The sequence below is a fragment of the Delphinapterus leucas genome, chromosome 20 (assembly GCF_059928025.1).
Source record: "Delphinapterus leucas isolate spDelLeu-1000000601 "Yukka" chromosome 20, BTC_Dleu_Yukka2, whole genome shotgun sequence".
Taxonomy (NCBI): Eukaryota; Metazoa; Chordata; class Mammalia; order Artiodactyla; family Monodontidae; genus Delphinapterus; species Delphinapterus leucas.
Window position 1 is genome coordinate 5,902,115 of NC_143148.1, and position 22,781 is coordinate 5,924,895.

At 38.8% G+C, this 22,781-nt stretch overlaps 1 protein-coding gene across 1 annotated transcript; it reads right to left on the bottom strand.

Moving 5' to 3' along the window:
- Nucleotides 1–848: 848 nt before the first annotated feature.
- ZNF614 (zinc finger protein 614) lies at nucleotides 849–22,320 on the bottom strand. Its single transcript, XM_022586132.3, is given in 6 exon segments — nucleotides 849–2,690; nucleotides 2,692–4,150; nucleotides 4,459–4,554; nucleotides 4,829–4,955; nucleotides 8,409–15,714; nucleotides 22,103–22,320. Coding segments are annotated over 5 exon segments (1,770 nt in total). The 5' UTR covers nucleotides 8,418–15,714; nucleotides 22,103–22,320; the 3' UTR covers nucleotides 849–2,611.
- Nucleotides 22,321–22,781: the final 461 nt, after the last annotated feature.

Genomic DNA, 22,781 nt, shown 5'->3' on the forward strand with positions numbered 1-22,781 from the left:
CATAAAAAGAGTGGAGATTGTTATTGGTACAGCTACTATGAAAAACAGTATACAGGTTCCTCAAAAAATTAAAAATAGAAGTACCATATGATTCAGCAAGTCTACTCCTGGGTATATATATCCAGAAAAAAAAGAAAACTCTAATTTTAAAAGATAACGTGCATCCCAAATGTTCACAGCAGCACTATTTACAATAGCCATGACATGGAAAGCCTAAATATCTATTGACAGATGAATGGATAAAGAAAACGTGGTATTTGTGCAATGGAATATTATCCAACCATAAAAAGAAGGAAATCTTGCCATTTGCGACATTGAGGGTATTTTGCTAAGTGAAATACATCAGGCCAAGAAAGACGAATATTGTATGATCTCTCTTATTTGTAGAATCCAGAACCCCCCAAACTTGTAGATAATAAAGAACAGATTGTGGTTGCCAGAGGCTGGAAGGGGGTGGGACGGTGGAAATGGTGAAGGTGGTCAAAAGGTACAAATTTCCAGTTATAAGTAAGTCCAAAAATGATGATGATAATGATAATAACAATAACAGCGTTGTTAGCCATGAGGGAAATGCAGGTTAAGCTCAAGATCAGATACGACCACAAACCTAATAGAATGAGTAATGTAAGATAGGAAAATACCAAGTGCTGGCGAGGATGAAGAGCAATTGAATCTTTCATCTATTGCTAGTAGAGTGGCTAAAATAAAACATACTGAAAATACCAAGTGCTGGAGAGGATGTGGAACAAGTGGATTTCATACGCTGCTGGTGAGAATGTCGAATGGTATAGCCACTCTGGAAGAGAGTTTGGTAGTTCCTTTTAAAGCTAAACACAACTTACCATATGTCCTAATAAGCACACACCTGAATATTTATTATAGAGGAATGAAAATTTATGTTCACACAAAAACCCAGATGCCAATTTACAGCATCTTTCCCTATAACAGTTGAAACCAGGAAACAAAACAAACTTCTCTGAAGAGTGAATTGATAAACTAATACATCCAGTATGTATACTATTCACTAATAAAAATAAAACAATACAACTCAAATAAGCCTTAATGGCAATTTGCTGAGGGACAAAAAAAAAACCCAAAAAGCTTACATGTTCCTCATTAATAAGAAATTGTAAATTTGTATAAATAAATATAACTTATTTATATAAAATCAAGTTATAAAAATTATTTTGATAACATTTATAAATGACAAAATTATATTGATGGAAAACAGACAAGTGGTTGCCAGAGGTAGGTTTGGATAGAGGATGTGAGCATAAAAAGGTAGCATGAGGGTGTCTGTGTCGATAAAACAGTTGTACGTCCTGGGGATGACGGTTACAATGAAATCTATATATGTAATAAATCACCTTAGAATTACAAAAAAAATGATTAAAAAATTCATGTAAAATCTAGTGAAATCTAAACTCCAAAGGTTAGGAGTTAACAGTATACTACCAATGTCATTCTTCTGGGTTCAATAATAAAATATGGTTACATAAAATGTTTTTACTGGAAGAAGTTGCAGAAAGGATACTAGGGAATTCTCTGGACTACTTTTGTATTTTCTTATAAGTTAAAATGATTTCAAATTATAAATTTTATAAAAATAACTTTGAAGGTGGTTTTGTAAACTATTTGGTCATATTTATAAACTTAGTTAAGCAAGTGCAAGTACACGTTCATATTCAGCTTCCTTTCAAAGAAGTTCAGTGTGCTAAATTTACAATTATGTTTATAGCTGAAGAAAAGTAAGAGCTAATCACATATGAGGGTAGGCATAAAACACTCTTGCATCGTATATAACAATAAAAATCAGTGATGAGAAAAGCAGACTTCTTTTTAAAACTATGGAATTACTGACAAGGCCAGAAAGGATATTCAGGTGCATTATCTGATATATGATGAGGTTAGATTTGTAACAAAAAGCACTCAAACATTTATCATTTTCACAGAACTTCATTCCTTTTTAAGTCTTCTGATATTTAACTAAAGATGCTCTATCTTTAGCATGTTCATAAAGGTTTTAATTTCTATATGATTTCCTGACAAATGATGAGGCAGAATGTATCACTGGAATCCTGCCATATATACTATCCTCTTAAAAGTTTTTCTCCAGTGTGAACTCTGACACTCATTGAGGTCTTCTTTCTGGGGGAAAGACATTCCCGTGGTCATCATATCTCCTTTTTTTTTTTTTAAATCATATTTCTATGAACAATGAGCTCACTGATGATCAATGAAGATCCCTGATAAGAAAGTCTGTCTTCCCACTGAAGACTTTCCTAGTCTCTGCATTCACAGAATTTGTCGGAGAATATAGAGTATATACTTTTCAGACATATAATGAAGTCAGAAAGTTTTGCCCAAGGCATCTCTGCACTGAATGTATCAGAGTTTTTCCAACATGTTTTCATTGACAGAAAATGTGAGGTAAGGATCACTAAAGGCACTACCACATTCACTATATTCACCAGGTTTATCTCCTGCGCAAATCCTTTCATCTCCTCAGGGCACACATCTGATAACAGGCAGTACCATTCTGCTCTGCTAGAAACACTGGTGTTTAAACAAAGTCTTAGCTGCCACAGAAGGCATTTCCCCAGTCACTGCATTAATGGGGCTCTTGTTCAATTGTAAGTAACGAGCTGTGACTCTCTGTTAAAGGAATTTCCAGCTTGACCGAATCTACTCATTTCTCTTATGTGCATTTTCTTATGTTTAACAAGGTTTGACAAGTGGGAGAAGGCTTTCTCACAATCACTGCATCCATATGGTCTTTCTCCTGTGTGAGTTCTTTGATGTACATTGAGTACTGACTTCGTGGTGAAGGCTTTTCCACATTCATTGCACTCATAGGGTTTCTCTCCTGTGTGAATTCTCTGATGGGTAATGAGGCCATACTTGTGGGAATAGGATTTTCCACATTCAGTACATACAAAGGGCGTCTTTCCTGTATGACACCTCTCATGTTGTATGAGGCATATCTTCTGGCTGAAGGCTTTACCACACTCATTGCATTCATAGGGTTTCTCTCCCGTGTGAGTTCGCTGATGTATAACAAGAGTGCGATTTGTGGTGAAGCCTTTCCCGCATTCGTTACATAGGTAAGATTTCTCTCCCGTGTGAGTTCGCTGATGTATAATGAGAGTGCGTTTCACAGTGAAGCCTTTCCCACATTCACTGCATATGTAAGATTTCTCCCCTGTATGAGATCGCTGATGTACGATGAGATTACTCTTCACGGTGAAGCCCTTCCCACATTCACTGCACAAATATGGTTTCTCTCCAGTATGAGTTCGCTGGTGTACAACAAGATAGCGCTTCATGGTGAAGCCTTTTGCACACTCACTGCATACATAAGGTTTCTCCCCTGTGTGAGTGCGCTGATGCACAATGAGATTGCTCTTCACAGTGAAGCCTTTTCCACATTCACTGCACACATAAGGTTTCTCTCCACTGTGAGTTCGCTGATGTGCAATCAGATAGCGCCTCACTGTGAAGCCTTTTCCACACTCACTGCACATATAGGATTTCTCTCCTGTTTGGGTTTGCTGATGTACAGTGGGACTGCTCTTCACAGTAGAGACTTTTCTGCATCCACTGGTTAAATGGGGTTTGTCTCGTGTTTGAGGTTTCTGATGTTTAGTGAACATGACATTTCTGGAGAAGGATTTCTCACACAGATCACACTGATGGAGTTTGTCTCCTATATGAATGCTCTCCTGAGAAATAAGCCGAGATTTCCTGATGCATGTTTTCTCACTTTCAACGCAGGCCTGGGATTTCTCTATTTTGTGAGTCCTCTGATGCTTAAGGACTTGGAACTTAGCAATGATGTGTTTTATACTTTCAGGAAATTCAATTCCAGAATACAACTGTTCACGATCACCATGTAGAAAGAATTTCTTATCTCCATCAAACTCCACAGGGTTCTTTATTTCATATCTTCTCTTCTGGTTAACTAAACATAAGCTTGATTTCCAAGCTTTTTTACATAAGTCAAAAGTATGATTTTGTGTTAGGGCTAAACGAGTTTTGCTCAGATGAACACTCTTTCTAAATGCATTCTGTTCACTGCATTGTTGCAGGCTCTTTGGAAATCTTTGGTCTTGAGAGTGCTCTGGCAGATGACTGTCAACTTTCCTGATTCCTAGGAAAAATGGAATGAAAGTGCTTAAAAGATGATATATAGTGGGGGGATTGGATCTTTATTGTCTACCATATGATCCCAGTACAAAATTATAAAGATGTAAGAGGAAATAAATATCAGATCCAAGAAGAGACAAGGAATATATTTAAAGCTAAATACCCACAAAGAAAGAGTGCTCATCTGGGGAGATGAATATGTGGAGCAGCTGTTGTGGGGGCCTCAGTCACCCTCACAGCTGTGACTCCTTCTCTTAATGACTAGAATATGACCTCCCCGATCACTCCCCTTGCTGGTTCTCCCTCACTCACCTGGACGGGCTCTATTCTGGATTTTGTTTTCTATTATGCATGGTTCTTTTCCATGTTCCAACTTGGAGAGTGTATCTGGTTTGGTAGCTTGATACCCTGTTCATGAGAAATGATAGAAGACTTAGATACAGGGACTGGGGTACAGTATGTCAAGATGGGAAAATACTGCATTTTAGAGACAAAATTTCTTGTATGCAAAGTAAAAGTTCTCCTTCAGCATACAGGAGATTATACCCTTTTGTTTGGGGCCAGACAGGGGACTGAAAATCTAACTCTTTGGAAGACCACAGTGACTGCAAAGCTTTCATCAGGTGATGGAGAAAAGGCCAGTGACTGGGCACTTCTAAGTGACACAGGGAGCTGTCCTTACCCAGTGACACCAAATTGTTAAAGTTCTCCAACATCACATCCCGGTATAGGTCTTTCTGGGCAGCATCCAGGAGCTGCCACTCCTCCCAGTTAAACTCCACAGCTATATCCTCCAGTGTCAGCAATTCCTGTAATAATAGAGTCCAGTTTAATATGATGGGAATATTTTTTATCAATATGGAAGAAGCATGAGAGAAGTTGTTCTAATTTTCACTGTATAACCTGCATCTATATACTTTTCTCAAATACATTTCAGTAGAAGAAAAATCCTATCTTTCTATCTATATATTTTAGCACCTATTTCCATTTGCATACTAAAAATATGCAAATGATATCAGGACAAATAAAGTATTCCTACATTACCATGAAACTTCACAGCCAATATGAGAATCAACCATGAACAGCCTCCACATCCAGAATTTACAAGAGTGTTTTTAATAAATGTAAAAAAAAACCCAGAAACTATACAAGATACATCCACAGCAAAAAACAAAACAAAACAAAACAAAAAAACCATTAAAGCTGATTAGGAAGATTTGAAAACAAAGAGAAAATATAGTAATGGAGAAGCAGTATCCAAAGATCTAAAGGTGAAAATTTCAAGACTGATTAAACACTCTGAACTTCAGACTCAGGAATCCCAACAAATTCCAAGCATGAAGTCTATACATAGGCACATCAGACTAAAACTATAATACACAAAATATGAAGGGAAACTATAAAAGCATCCAGAGACAAAAGACAGATTATCTACAACAGAAACAATAGAACTCAGAAAAAAAAAGGAATATTATCTTCAAAGTTCTGATTTTTGTGCCAGAAAGGCCAGACATAAGGCCACTTGGTATTGAAACACATGACTCTCATTATGGAGTCCTGGACAGCATTACCTTCTCCCAGCCACATTGTGTGACAGTCCTCAGGAGTACTGCCAATCAAGGAAGCTCGCCTGAACTTCAGTGTCCAGAGATTTTATTGAAGCTTCATTATATATGCATAATTTATTGAATCGCTGACCACATGGCTGAATGCAGGTCCTTCCCCCTTCCTGGAGGCTAGACTGGTTACATATGGCTGAAAGTCACAAGCCTCTAATCACATGGTTGGTCTTTTTGGCATGGACAGCCCTCATCTTGAGTTATCTCATTAGCACAAATCATCTAGGGCCCACATGAGTCATCTCATAGCATAAGCTATAAAGTGCGGTCCCAGTGGTCCAAAATGAAAAACAAAGACACTCTTATCACATGGGTAATTCCAAGGTTTTAGTGGTTACCTCCCAGGAATCAGAGATAAAAGTCAGCCAAATTCCTTATTACATACTAGGTATTCATGCCCCTGTGAGGTGCCCTTCCCTTGAGTATGGGCTGAATTGTTTCTAAAAAAAAAAAAAAAAAGAATAGAGCAAAAGTGATGAGATACCCCTTTTAAATTAGGCTATATACAATTTCCAGCTTGCTAATAGAATCTGTCCTTTGATGACGTTGATGAAACAAGATGGCATGTTGGGGGGCCCACGTGACAAGGAACTCAGTGGTCTTACATGAGCAGACAGGTAGAAACTGAGGATCTCACTTGAGTTCTGGAAATGAATTCTGCCAACAACCATGTAAGTGAGCTTAGAAGTGCATCCTTCCCCACTTGAGCCTTCAGATCAGACCCCATCCTAGGGCTTACACCTTGATTGCAGTCACACGATAGACTGTGAAACAAAGTACTCAGCAATGATATGATACAAAAATAAACATTTGATCTTTGTCCCTTGTTCCTGGTACCCTAGCTCCTAAAACACTTAGAATCTCCACACCGATAAGTGTTTTTTGTATGCTAATGACATGACAGGTAGGGGGAGGGCACCCAGACAGCTTCGGGATGGGGGCTGGTTGCTAGAGGAACAAACTATGTGATAAAACCTCCAGAGAGGGGAGAAGGGCTGGAGACTGAGTTCAATCACCAATGGCCAATGATTTAATCAATCATGCCTAAGTAATGAAATCTTCAAAAAAAACCCTCAAAACTACAGGTTTGAAAAAAAAAAAAAAAAAAAAAAAAACTACAGGTTTGGCAAGTTTCCAAGTTGGTGAACACACTGAGGTACTGGAAGGGTGACACACCCCCATACCTTGCTCTATGCGTCTCTTCCATTTGACTGTTCCTGAATTGTATCATGTAAATGTAAGTAAATAAATGTGTAAATTAAGAAAAGTGGTTTCCTGAGTTCTGTGAGTTTTTGAGCAAATTATCAAACCTGAGGAAGGGATTGTGGCCACTCTGAAGCAATACAGATACAATTTCACAAAAAGCCATTAACAAGAATGTTTAATGTCACGTGGTTTGTAATAACAAGAATATCTAAATATTCATTGGCATGTGAATTATTAAATTATCACACATATATAATTTGGTGTTCATTGCATCACGTAAAAAAGAAGAAAGCTGGCCTGTAGACACCAAAATGTAAAGAATTCCAGTACACTGAAAACAGGCTGGAGGATGTCATAAAAATGACAATGGTGGCTGACCCTGCAGAGGTGGTTCATATATGAGTGTAATTCATGGTCAAGGAGTATTGATCTGTTATCTGTGAAGATTGAATTATTTCACACTGAATCTATTTCTTAAACTCAGAGTGAATCTCCACCACTGTTCCCCAAAACCTAGGTTTGATTATGTTACTTCATTATTTCAAACGTCAAATATTTGATTTCTATCAAACTCCAATGTTTTTTTGTTCCAGTTTTATTGAGAAATAATTGACATATATCACTGTATAAGTTTTAGATATATAGCATGATGGTATGATTTACATATATTGCAAAATGACTACCACAATAGGTTCAGCTAACATCCATCTTCTCTCATGTAGATACAATAAAAAGAAAAGAAAAAAAGGAAAAAGATTTTCTCCCTGTGATGAGAACTCTTAGGATTTACTCTTAACAACTTTCCTATATATCATATAGCAGTGTTAGCTATAGTCACCATGTTGTACATTACATCCCTAGTACTTATTTATCTTGTAACTGGCTTTTTTGAGTATGACTATAAACTCATGGAATTTTATATAGCTATATAGGTAATGTTCTTCAGTCAGCTGCACTCATCTTTCTTTTAGATGCTTAACTGGTACCAGGCCAGTGGTAGTCTGGCTAGTGGGGAGCCCCTAAGAGTTATCAATGTTGTTAGGAGTATCATACCATTCACCTAAGTGACATAAACCATTGAATCCCTCAAGAAGCTGGTCTGCTTTTTCCTCAGTCAACACATACCACGGAGCTTTTCGTGTTTCTCTGGTTGTGACGTCTGCCAGAGATAATGCAAAGTGACAGCTGATGTAACACACAGACCCACCACAGTCACACATTATCTTCCAATATTAGTCACTTGATGTGACCCCTATGAACGATATATTCCTGAACCCACTTTGTCCTGATTTTGAATTCAGAGTCTAAGTTAATTTCTCCCCAGAACCCCATTATCCCCAATTTATACTTCTTTTAGTTGAACTGATTTTTTTTTCAGGTCACCACAAATCCATTAGACAACAAAAGAAAGGTATAACAAACCAAAAATCACCTGACCTTGATCATCTTCTTCTATGCTCAGGAAATAGTGAGTAACATGGCTTCTGTCTTTTCTTTCTTCTGCATCTGCCATGTAATTCTTAGAGACAGAAATCTTGGTGTCCAGTTAAAGATGTCCTCAGAAATGATAATATCCAACTCCAAGAATCTCCTTTCTCCCCTCATTCCTTCACTTGATCACTCTTTCTCCTGGGGAGCCAGGACCTGTGTGCTGAAGAGCAAATTGACTTTGAGTGTACATTCCCTCTGGGCCCAGATGCTGTCACTTATCCTTAAATAAGGGATCCCAATATTTCCAACTGTTCTTTTATTTGGTGCCCCAGAGGCGTTCATACTCTGGGGCAATAAAACAAGGTTTTGGATGTGTGAAATGTATGCCTTTCTCTTGTGAAGAGGAGATGGCATGACTATTAAAGGGAAGGAGGGAAAGAGGAATCAGCAGAGCATGATGCCACGGGTGAAAGCTCAAGCAGATCAAGTTTACAGAAGAGGCCACATGGAAGTTTCCAAGGATCTGGACATTGTGCCTTTAAAAAGTATGTGTGCCCAGGTACCAATTCAAAAGTATATGCTCAGTAGGTACACACACCGCAGTTTTTTTTTCTTTAAGTACTATTTTTAATAAAGTTTTTTTTTAATGTGGACCATTTTCTTTAAAGTCTTTATTGAATTTTTTACAATATTGTTTCTTCTTTTTTTAAAAAAATAAATTTATTTATTTATTAATTTTTATCTGCGTTGGGCCTTTGTTGCTGTGCCAGGGCTTTCTCTAGTTGCGGCGAGCGGGGGCTACTCTTCGTTGCAGTGTGTGGGCTTCTCATTGCGGTGGCTTTTCTTGTTGCGGAGCATGGGCTCTGGGAGTGTGGGCTTCAGTAGTTGTGGCTCGTGGGCTCTAGAGCATAGGCTCACTGGTTGTGGCACACAGGCTTAGTTGTTCTGCAGCATGTAGGATCTTCCCAGACCAGGGATCGAAACATTGTCCCCTGTGTTGGCAGGCAGATTCTTAAAACATTGCACCACCGGGGAAGCCCCTGCTTCCGTTTTTATGTTTTGGTTTTTTGGCCACGAGGCACGTGGGATCCTAGCTCCCCAACCAGGGATCAAACCCGCACCCCCATCATTGGAAGGTGAAGTCCCAACCACTGGACAGCCAAGGAAGTCCCCATACCTCATTTTGAAGACCACCGTACTAAGCAAATCATTAAGGTTGTCTATTTCTCTTTGTATATGAAAAGATTAATCTTGCCCAACAGAGGTTTGGCTTTGCCCTCAGTTCCTGAGAGGGAACATATAAGCCCTTGGAATGCCCCACCCGATAAGAACGGCTTTGCTTACCTGGGAGGCTTGGGCCATACAAGATAGTCTATGCTAATGATGTAATTTATGGTGAGGGCCCTTGGACCACATGGTATCAGCTTGACCTCTAGAGGGGCTGGAGACTAAGTTCAGCCAATCATGTCTATGTTCACTGAGCCCCAGTAAAAACGCTGGACACTAAGAGTTAGGTGAGCTATCCCTGGTTGGCAATAATGATAAAACAAAAACAAAACCAGCAAGGATATAGCAGACTAGAACAATATAATCAATCAACTTAAGTGACATTTATTTAACACTACACTCAACAGCAACAAAATATATATTTTTTCAAAAGTACATGGAACATTCCCCAGGAAAGACCATATACTAGGGTATAAAACTGTCAATAAATTCAAAACAAAGGTAGGTTACAAGGTATATGACATGGGGAATATGGTCAATATTTTGCAATAACTCTAAATGGAGTGTAACATTTAAAAATTGTATAAAATGTGTGTGTGTGTGTGTGTGTGTGTATATATATATATATATATATATATATGGTTTAGATGAAATGGACAAATGCCTAGGAAGAAACAAAAATGAAATAAGATTTTTTTAAAAATTTAATACCTATGTAACAAGTAAAGAAATTGAATTAGTAATTAAAAATCATCACACACAAAAAAAAGCTACTCTCAACTGGCTTCTCTGTATAAAGCCAGGATTACTAAGACACCAAAGCAAGACAAAGACATCACAGAAAAAAAAAATCTATAGGGCAATCTCCTTCATGAATATAGGTGAAAAATTGTTAACAATGTATTAGCAAAACACATGCAGCATAATATAAAAAGGATTATAGACAACAGCTAAGGGGGATTTATCCCAGGAATGCCAGGTTGGTTTCTCATGGGAAGATAAAGTAATGTACTACTCCAAATTAATACAATAAAGGACAAAACCCACATGTTCTTCTCAAAGGATACAGAAAAGGTATGTGACCACATTTAATACCCACTCATGATTAAAACTTTCAAAAAACTAGAAACAGAAAGGAAGTTACTCAAACTAATAAAGGGCAGCTATGAAAGACCAAAACCAACATCATACTTAATGATAAAATTCTGAATGTTTTTCTCCTAGAATTGAGAACAATGCAAGGATAGCTGCCTTAACCCATTTTATCCATTACTATACTAAAGGTTCCAGCCAGTTCAATAGGTAATAAACAAATAAATATATTTTTAAAACTTAAAGGTACCTGTATTGGAAATACAGAGTGCAACTGTTCTTATTCATAGACAATATGATTTTGTATGTAGAAAATCCTAAGAAATATATGCAAAAAAAATTTAGAACTAGTAAATAGGTTTAGCAAGGTTACAGGATACAGTAACAATATATTAAAGAAAATTGCATATCTCTATACTAGCAATGATCCAGCCAATAAGGAAATTAAGGAAGCAATTCCACACACAATAGCATCAAAAAGAAAAAAAATACTTAAGAATAAATTAAAACTAATGCAAGACTTGTATATTGAAAACTATAAAACACTTCTGAGACAAATTTAAAGAGATATAGATAAATGGAGAGACACTCCAAACCTGTAGATTGGAAGATTCAATATGGTGATGGCAATTCTCCCCAGATTCAGTGCAATCACTGTCAAAGGTACACCAGGAATTTTATAAATATGGAGAAGCTGATACTAAAATTTGCATTAAAAGATAAAGAATGTAGAATAGCTAGACCAATTGTAAAATAGAATTATAAAGTTGGTGAGTGCTTATACTAATCTATTTCAAAGTTTATTTTAAACCCATAGTAATAAAATAGGTACTGTATTCACATAATGATAGATACATAAGTCAGTGCAACAGAATTGAGAATTGAGAAATAAATGCAAGTACGGTCAGCTGATTTTCAACAAATGTGCAAGACAAAGCAATGAGGAAACAGATGGTCTTTCCAACAAATGTACTGGAACAACTGAATATCCATTTCCAATTAAATTAAAATGGATAATAAATGTAATAGCTAAAAATATAAACTACCTCAAGAAATTGAGAAGACAAGGCACAGGCTGGGAGAAAATATTTGCAAAAGACATATCTGATAAAGGACTGTTATCCAAAATATACAAAGAACTCTTAAAAACTCAACAATAAGGAAACACAACCCAATTGAAAAATGGGCAAGACCTGAACTGACACCTTACCAAAGAAGATATACAGATAGCAAATAAGCAAATGAAAAGATGTGTAATTAGGAAATTACATCATATGTAATTAGGAAATAACAAATTAAAAAAACAATGAGATACCAATACCCACCTATTAGAATAACCAAAATTCAAAACAAGGACTACACCAAATGCTGAAGAGGATATGAAGCAACAGGAATTCTAATTTATTGCTGATGGGAAGGCAAAATGGTACAGCTACTCTGGAAGACAGTTTGTCAGTTTCTTACAAAACTATATATATTCTTGGGACTTCCCTCGTGGCACAGCGGTTAAGAATCCACCCGCCAATGCAGGGGACACAGGTTCGGTCCCTGGTCTGGGAAGATCCCTCATGCCACGGAGCAGCTAATCCCGTGAGCCACAACTACTGAGCCTGTGCTCTAGAGCCCACTAGCCCACTAGCTAGCCCACTAGCTATTGAGCTCATGCGCCACAACTACTGAAGCCTGTGCACTCTAGGGCCTGCGTACTGCAACAAGAGAAGCCAACGCAATGAGAAGCCCATGCACCGCAATGAAGAGTAGCCCCCATTTGCTGCAACTAGAGAAAGCCTGCGTGCAGCAATGAAGACCCAACGCAGCCAAAAAAAAAAAAAACCCACCAAAAACTATATATACTCTTAACACATGATCCAAAATCACATTCCTTGCTATTGACCAAAGTCAGTTGAAAATTTATGTCCATACAGAAACCTGATCACAGGTATTTATAGCAGCTCCATCTATCCAAATAATGAATGAATACTATTCAGCACTAAAAAGAAATGAGCTCAGATCAGAAATAAATGAAAAAGAAATGAAGGAAACGATAGCAAAGATCAATAAAACTAAAAGCTGGCTCTTTGAGAAGATAAACAAAATTGATAAACCATTAGCCAGACTCATCAAGAAAAAAAGGGAGAAGACTGAAATCAATAGGATTAGAAATGAAAAAGGAGAAGTAACAACTGACACTGCAGAAATACAAAAGATCATGAGAGATTACTACAAGCAACTCTATGCCAATAAAATGGACAACCTGGAAGAAATGGACAAATCCTTAGAAATGCACAACCTGCCAAGACTGAATCAGGAAGAAATAGAAAACATGAACAGACCAATCACAAGCAATGAAATTGAATCTGTGATTAAAAATCTTGCAACAAACAAAAGCCCAGGACCAGATGGCTTCACAGGCGAATTCTATCAAACATTTAGAGAAGAGCTAACACCTATCCTTCTCAAACTCTTCCAAAATATAGCAGAGGGAGGAACACTCCCAAACTCATTTTATGAGGCCACCATCACATTGATACCAAAACCAGACAAGGATGTCACAAAGAAAGAAAACTACAGGCCAATATCACTGATGAACATAGATGCAAAAATCCTCAACAAAATACTAGCAAACAGAATCCAACAGCACATTAAACGGATCATACACCATAACCGAGCGGGGTTTATTCCAGGAATGCAAGGATTCTTCAATATATGCAAATCAATCAACGTGATACACCATATTAACAAGTTGAAGGAGAAAAATCATATGATCATCTCAATAGATACAGAGAAAGCTTTCGACAAAATTCAACACCCATTTATGATAAAAACGCTGCAGAAAGTAGGCATAGAGGGAACTTTCTTCAACATAATTAAGGCCATATATGACAAACCCACAGCCAACATCATCCTGAATGGTGAAAAACTGAAAGCATTTCCACTAAGGTCAGGAACAAGACAAGGTTGCCCACTCTCACCACTCTTATTCAACATAGTTTTGGAAGTTTTAGCCACAGCAATCAGAGAAGGAAAGGAAATAAAAGGAATCCAAATCGGAAAAGAAGAAGTAAAGATGTCACTGTTTGCAGATGACAGGATACTATACATAGAGAATCCTAAAGATGCTACCAGAAAACTACTAGAGCTAATCAATGAATTTGGTAAAGTAGCAGGATACAAAATTAATGCACAGAAATCTCTGGCATTCCTATACACTAATGATGAAAAATCTGAAAGTGAAATCAAGAAAACACTCCCAATTACCACTGCAACAAAAAGAATAAAATATCTAGGAGTAAACCTACCTAAGGAGACAAAAGACCTGTATGCAGAAAATTATAAAACACTGATGAAAGAAATTAAAGATGATACAAATAGATGGAGAGATATACCATGTTCTTGGATTGGAAGAATCAACATTGTGAAAATGACTCTACTACCCAAAGCAATCTACAGATTCAATGCAATCCCTATCAAACTACCACTGGCATTTTTCACAGAACTAGAACAAAAAATTTCACAATTTGTATGGAAACACAAAAGACCACGAATAGCCAAAGCAATCTTGAGAATGAAAAACGGAGCTGGAGGAATCAGGCTCCCTGACTTCAGACTATACTACAAAGCTACAGTAATCAAGACAGTATGGTACTGGCATAAAAACAGAAATATAGATCAATGGAACAGGATAGATAAACCCACGCACATACTGTCACCTTATCTTTGATAAAGGAGGCATGAATGTACAGTGGAGAAAGGACAGCCTCTTCAATAAGTGGTGCTGGGAAAACTGGACAGCCACATGTAAAAGTATGAGATTAGATCACTCCCTAACACCATACACAAAAATAAGCTCAAAATGGATTAAAGACCTAAATGTAAGGCCAGAAACTATCAAACTCTTAGAGGAAAACATAGGCAGAACACTCTATGACATAAATAACAGCAAGATCCTTTTTGGCCCACCTCCTACAGAAATCAAAATAAAAAAATAAATAAACAAATGGGACCTAATGAAACTTCAAAGCTTTTGCACAGCAAAGGAAACCATAAACAAGACCAAAAGACAACCCTCAGAATGGGAGAAAATATTTGAAAATGAAGCAACTGACAAAGGATTAATCTCCAAAATTTATAAGCAGCCCATACAGCTCAATAACAAAAAAACAAACAACCCAATCCAAAAATGGGCAGAAGACCTAAATAGACATTTCTCCAAAGATATGCAGACTGCCAACAAACACATGAAAGAATGCTCAACATCATTAGTCATTAGAGAAATGCAAATCAAAACTACAATGAGATATCATCTCACACCAGTCAGAATGGCCATCATCAAAAAATCTAGAAACAATAAATGCTGGAGAGGGTGTGGAGAAAAGGGAACCCTCTTGCACTGTTGGTGGGAATGTAAATTGATACAGCCACTGTGGAGAACAGTATGGAGGTTCCTTAAAAAGCTACAAATAGAACTACCATATGACCCAGGAATCCCACTACTGGGCATATACCCTGAGCAAACCATAATTCAAAAAGAGTCATGTACCAAAATGTTCACTGCAGCTCTATTTACAATAGCCAGGACATGGAAGCAACCTAAGTGTCCATCATCGGATGAATGGATAAAGAAGATGTGGCACATATATACAATGGAATATTACTCAGCCATAAAAAGAAACGAAATTGAGCTATCTGTAATGAGGTGGATAGACCTAGAGTCTGTCATACAGAGTGAAGTCAGTCAGAAATAGAAAGACAAATACCGTATGCTAACACATATATATGGAATTTAAGAAAAAAAAAAATGTCATGGGCTTCCCTCGTGGCTCAGTGGTTGAGAGTCCGCTTGCCGATGCAGGGGACATGGGTTCGTGCCCCGGTCCGGGAAGATCCCACATGCTGCAGAGCGGCTGGGCCCGTCATCCATGGCCGCTGAGCCTGCGCATCCGGAGCCTGTGCTCCGCAACGGGAGAGGCCACAGCAGTGAGAGGCCTGCGTACTGCAAAAAAAAAAAAAAATGTCATGAAGAACCTAGGGGTAAGACAGGAATAAAGACACAGACCTACTAGAGAATGGACTTGAGGAGATGGGGAGGGGGAAGGGTAAGCTGTGACAAAGTGACAGAGAGGCATGGACATATATACACTACCAAACGTAAGGTAGATAGCTAGTAGGAAGCAGCCGCATAGCACAGGGAGATCAGCTCGGTGCTTTGTGACTGCCTGGAGGGGTGGGATAGGGAGGGTGGGAGGGAGGGAGACGCAAAAGGGAAGAGATATGGGAACATATGTATATGTATAACTGATTCACTTTGCTATAATGCAGAAACTAACACACCATTGTAAAGCAATTATACTCCAATAAAGATGTAAAAAAAAAAAAAAGAAAGAAATGAGCTATCAAACTATGAAAAGACAAGGAGGAACCTAAAATGCATATTATTAAGTGAAAGAAGCCCATCTAGAAAGACTATATACTATACAATTCCAACTATATGACATTCTGAAAAAGGCAAAGCTAAGGAGACAGTAAAAGGATCAGTGGTTGCCAGGAGTTGGAGGGAGGGCAAGATGAATAGGCAGAATCCAGAGGATTTTTAGAGCAGTGCAACTGTTCTGTATGATACTAAATGGTGGATATATGTCATTTTACATTTGTCAAGACCCAAAGAACATACAACACAAGAGTGAAACCTAATGCAAATTATTCACTTTGGGTAATAATGTGTCAATATGAAAATTGACTGTAACAAATTCAGCACTCTGGTGCAGGATGTTGACCGCGGGGAAAGGTTACACATGTCAGGGAACATGGGTATATGGTATCTCTATGCAGTTCCCACTCAGTGTTGCTGTGAATCTAAAACTGCTCCTAAAAAAAAATAAAGTCATATCCTTATCTATCTATATCTATACATACACACATTACCTTTCAGAAAACATATGAGACATTTCTCATGACCTTGGGTTAGGCAGAGAAGACATGTCACCAAACCAGCAAACCATAAAAGAAGAAAACTGGACTTGTATTACATTTTGCACATCAAAAAACACTATAAAGCTAAAGGAAAAGGTAAGCTACAAATCGGGAGAAAAATTTGCAAATCATGTATCTGATAAAGTACTTCTATGCAGAATATATAAAGAACCCAAAAAGCTCAATTTGTTAAGAAGACCAAGAACCCATTTAGAAAACGGGAAAAGACTTGAATATCTATAAACACATGAAAAGATGATCAACATTATTTGTCATTAGGGAAATTAAGATGATGGTGAAATTCTAGTACACGGCAACTAGATATAATTAAAAAGACTAATAATTCCAAATGTTGATGAGAATGTGGAGAAACTGGAACTCTCATACAATAATAGTAAACTGGTACATGCACTTTTGAAACTTTGTAAAACACACACTTATCTTAGGAACCAGCCATTCCACTCAGAGGAATTTAACAAACAGAAATGAAAACATGTCTAATTTGCACCTGAATATATGTAGCAACATTATTCATCAAAGTCTCAAACTAGGATTTGACAAACAAAATTCATTATATACATCCAATGGATCATTCAAGAATAGAGTTGAAGAGAAGGGAATATTTCCCAATTCATTCTAAGAGGCCATTTAGTTTTAAAAAATACAATACTATCTATAATACAATTTTTAAAATGTGAAATACTTATGGGAAAAATTACAAAAAAATGTAAAAGACATTCTGAAAACTATAACACTGAGAAATCTGTAAAGACTTTAATAAATGGAGAGATGTAGCTTGTTAGAAAAAGAATTATTTTCTGAAATAAACAAAACAGACCAGTCTCCACAATTAGTCTATAGAGTCATAAAATCCCACTCATAATCCCAGGAAAGTTTTTTCTGTAGCGACTTGACAGCCTGATCCTTAAATTCAGATAGCAATGCAAAAGGTCTAGAATAGCCAAAACAACTGTGGAAAAGAACAAAGTTGGTGGGTTGACACTATCTGATTCCAAGAATTTATATCAAGCTACAGTAACCAAGACAGAGTTGTATTCATGTCAACATAAACAAATGAATGAAACAGAATAGAGACCAGAATAAGATTAAGACCCACATATATATACATATAGCCAACTGACATTTTACAAAGGCGCAAAGGCAATACAGTGGAGAAAAGAAAGCCTTTTCAACAAATGTTGCTGGAACAAGTAGATATGAATATCAAAAGAAAAAAGAATTAGAACAAGAACTTGGATCCACACATTGCACCATATACATAACTCAAGATGGATAATAAACCTAAATGAAAAACCTAAAAAAAAAAAAAACCTGAAACTTCTAGAAGAAAAAATTGGCAAAAATCCTCTGATCTTGTAATTAGGCAAAGATTCTTAGGTACAACACCGAAAGGATTATTTGTTTAAAAAAAGTTCATACACTGGACTTCATAAAAACTAAATCCTTCTGCTCTTCAAAACATATTGTTAAGAGAATGTTGAAAGGCAAGTCAAACACTGGGAGAAAATCTTTGTAAAGCATGTAACTGGTAAAGGAAGGATTTGTAGCTAGAACATAAAACGAATTCTCAAAAATCAACAAGAAAACACAACAGAAAACTGCAAAAGACTTGAACAGATACTTCACCAAGGAAGATATATGGATGGCAACTAAGCACGTGAAAAGATGCTCAATATCATTAATCATCATTAGGTAAATACAAATTAAAACCGCAAGATACTGCTCCACACCTATTAGAATGCCTACAATTAAAAAGAAAGACGAGGGGCTTCCCTGGTGGCGCAGTGGTTGAGAGTCCGCCTGCCGATGCAGGGGACACAGGTTCATGCCCAGGTCCGGGAAGAGCCCACATGCCGTGGAGCGGCTGGACCCGTGAGCCATGGCCACTGGGCCTGCACGTCCGGAGCCTGTGCTCCACAACGGGAAAGGCCACAAGAGTGAGAGGCCCGCGTACCACAAAAAAAAAAAAAGAAAGACGAGGGCTTCCCTGGTGGCACAGTGGTTAAGAATCCGCCTGCCAATGTTGGGGACATGGGTTCAAGCCCTGGTCCAGGAAGATCCCACATGCCGCTGAGCAACTAAGCCCATGTGCCACAACTACTGAAGCCCGCGGGCCTAGAGCCCATGCTCTGCAACAAGAGAAGCCACCGCAATGAGAAGCCCACGCACCGCAGTGAAGAGTGGCCCCCACTCACAACTAGAGAAAGCCCGTGAGTAGCAATGAAGACACAACACAGCCATAAATTAATTAATTAATTAATTAATTTTTAAAAAAAGAAAGACAATACAAAATGTGGAGCCACCCAACAGCCATCCATCTGCTTCTTCTAGATATAAAGTACAACCACTTTGGAGAACAGTTTAGCAGTTTCTTTAAAAGTTAAACATACACCTACCACATGATTTAGCATTCAAATACTGGTGATTTACACAGGAGAAAGAAAAACACATGTAACTGGAACATGAATGTTCACAGAAGCTTTATTCGCAAGAGCTTAAAACTGGAAACAAAACTACCCACCAACAGGTGAATTAGAGACTTCCCTGGTGGTCCAGTGGTTGAGATTCTGCACTCCCATTGCAGGAGGCCTGGGTCTGATCCCTGGTTGGGGTACTAGATCCCACATGCCGCAACTAAATACCACGTATGCTGCAACGAAGATCCCGCATACGGCAACGAAGATACCGCGTGCCACAACTAAGACCCGGCGCAGCCAAATAAATAAATAAATAAATTTTTTTTTAAAGGTGAATTAATAAACTCTATAGAATGAACTAATCTTCCTACAATGGAATACAAAGCAATAAAAAGAAACTATGGATACACAGAAGGATGAATCTCAAAATATTAATGTTGAGTGAAACAAGTCAGAATAAAAATGAGTGTACACTGTATGATTCCATTCACATAAAACTTTTAAAAACTATAAATTAACCTATAGGAATGAAAAAAAGATTTGTGGTTGCTTGGGGAGGTGTGGGGAATATAAGAAGGATGGATTAAAAAGGGACACAAAGAAACTTCTTAGGTGATGGGTATGTTCACTATCTTCATTGTGGTGATAGTTTCATGAGTATGTATGTCCAACTTACTAATCTGTACGATTTAAATATGTGCAGCTTATTGTCTATCAATTTTGCCTCAATAGATCACTTGGGGGAAAAAAAGGAAAACGTACTGATACTTATAATATAGATAGACCTCAAATACATTATGTTAAATGAAAAAAAGACAGCCCCAGAAGACTACATATTTTATGATTCTGTTTCTATGAAATGTCCAGAAATTGCAAATCAATAGAGGCAGGAAGATGATCAGTGGTTGTGTGTGGCTCCGGGTAGGGGTGGAAACTGAGTGTACAGAGGAACAAGACAACTTTCTGGGGTGATGGAAATGTTTTAAAGTTGGATTGCGCTGACGGTTGCACAACCCTAGAAACTCAGTCAAAATTACTGAAATGTATGCTTATACTTGGTGAATTTTATAGCAAATAAAACTACAACAAAAAAGACTTCCTTTTCGGGACCTCCCTGGTGGCGCAGTGATTGGGGGTCCACCTGCCAATGCAGGGGACATGGGTTCGAGCCCTGGTCCGGGAAGATCCCACACGTCGAGGAGCAACTAAGCCTGCAAGCCACAACTACTGAGCCTGCGAGCCACAACTACTGAAGCCCACGAGCCTAGAGCCCGTGCTCTGCAACAGGAGAAGCCACCACAATAAGAAGCCAGCGCACCTCAATGAAGAGTGGCCCTCACTCGCCACAACTAGAGAAAGCCCACGCGCAGCAACGAAGATCCAACACAGCCAAAAATAAAAATAAAAATAAAAAGACTTCCTTTTCTACAGTACGAAAAAACAAAACAAAAAACCCCACCAACTGAAATTGCAAAAAAATGTCAAGGAAAAGAGTTTACCAAGAAATAACGGTAGCCAGAAATCTCTGGGACAAAACAAAAAACGTACCATAAATTTTTAAGTGGAGTGGTAGAATTAGAAAGTAATCAGAAAGTCAAAATGGGTTACTGAAATTATAATTGAATACTTTTAAATACTGTATGTCAATACTACTTACATTAATGAATACATTTGATTCCAGACACCATACCACTGGTTCACCAACCTGTGTTGATACTATTGAAACAATTTTTATTTTTTTAAAATTAATTAATTTATTTATTTTTGGCTGTATTGGGTTTTCATTGCAGCGCGGGCTTTCTCTAGTTGCAGCGAGCGGGGTGTGGTGCGAGGGCTTCTCATTGCAATGGTTCTCTTGTTGCAGAGCACGGGCTCTAGGCACCAGGGCTTCAGTAGTTGTGGCAAGCAGGCTCAGTAGTTGCATCTCTCTGGCTCTAGAGCACAGGCTCAGTAGTTGTGGCGCAGGAGGTTAGTTGCTCCGCGGCATGTGGGATCTTCCCGGACCAGGGCTTGAACCCATGTTCCCTGCGTTGGCAGGCGGATTCTTAACCACTGCGCCAAGAGGGAAGTCCCTGAAACTATTTTTTAAAAGTATAAATATCTCAAATGCAAATATGTTGAGATCGGAGAAATTAAGTGATACAATTAACTGTCCTTATGTTTATACAGATTATCCCAAATGTAAAAAAACCCTAGCATTAAAAAAAAAGTTCTCACTGCGGAACATAATATAGGATAAAGGAAATGCTTTTACTTAAGTAAGAATGACCCTAAATATAAATATCCAAAAGAAGTATAGTAAACTTGGAGATAAGAAGAACGAAAACTACATTAAATTTCATTAAAAATAGTAAACTTAGCACTAGATCACTCAGAACCACATTGAATTTTGTGAGGACAGCGAGAAGAGTGGTGATGGGGGGAGACAAAGTTGTTAGTAAGGTCCGTGAGGACAGACTAGAAGGAGTGGACTGTGCTTGGATTAACTGGGGAAATGCAGCCTTCATGTCTGTTTCTGGCGTTCAAGGTTTGACCCTGAACGTCCTCAAATACTGAGAGCCCCCACCAGGCGTCTCTATGACTGAGTCCTATATTAAATATCAGTCTAAACTCCACACATGCCCAAGAAACCAACAGGGACATCTCCCTAACCCGGGTCTCTCTAACACTGAGTCCCAGGTTAAATCGCGAACCCGGAGACACCGCGTTCACCGATACAAACTTTCCACCACAGCTCTCAACCCCTGAGTCCCACAAGCAGAGTGATCCAAGCGGACTCCAAACTCTGATAGAGTCGGACTTTCGGTCGATGATTTCTTCAGACTCTTAATCACTGACTGCCAAAAGCTCCATCACTAACGTCCAGACGTCTCTGGGAATGATTCTAAATAAAATCCCGACTAAGGTCCTTCACACGCGCTCACGTTTCACAGTCCCAAGAGGCCGTGAATCCAAGCCCACAACCCGACTCACCTGATCCCAAACCCCTCCAGGCACCACTGGCAGCGACAAAAGGCCGAGCCCACCTGCTATTCGGATGCCTTCCTGAGCGGTCCCTAGGGACGCAGACCGGCTAGGACCAGGCAATCTGGCAAGGACCTTGGAGCGCTGCCGGATTTCCGAATTCCGACCGCGCGCTCCGCTCTATGACGTAACATGGCCCCGCCCACCTCGGCGTTTCCGATGGGCGGGGGCCATAAAGGCTGTAGGAAGACATCGAAATCACTCCTGGCCCCCTCAATGCTTTTATCAATGCCTGCCGGTTGGGAGGGTTGGTCAACAATGCTGTGCTAACTGCATAAGATTTCAGAGACCGATGCCTATCCAAGGCCAACATGGCGCGTTCAGCCGGCTGAGGAACAAAGAAAGATGGCAGCGCCCTTCATGCACTTTAGAGCTGATTCGTTACTCTGGAGCGCCATGGGCGCGGCCATCTTAGAAGAAGGCAGGTGTCCGTATGACCGAAAAGGGGTTAGATACCCGGTTGCTTGGGAAGATTAAAAAAGGTAGAAGTTAGGGCTTCCCTGGTGGCGCAGTGGTTGAGAGTCCGCTTGCCGATGCAGGGGACACGGGTTCGTGCCCCGGTCCAGGAAGATCCCACATGCCGCGGAGCGGCTAGGCCCATGAGCCATGGCCGCTGAGCCTGCGCGTC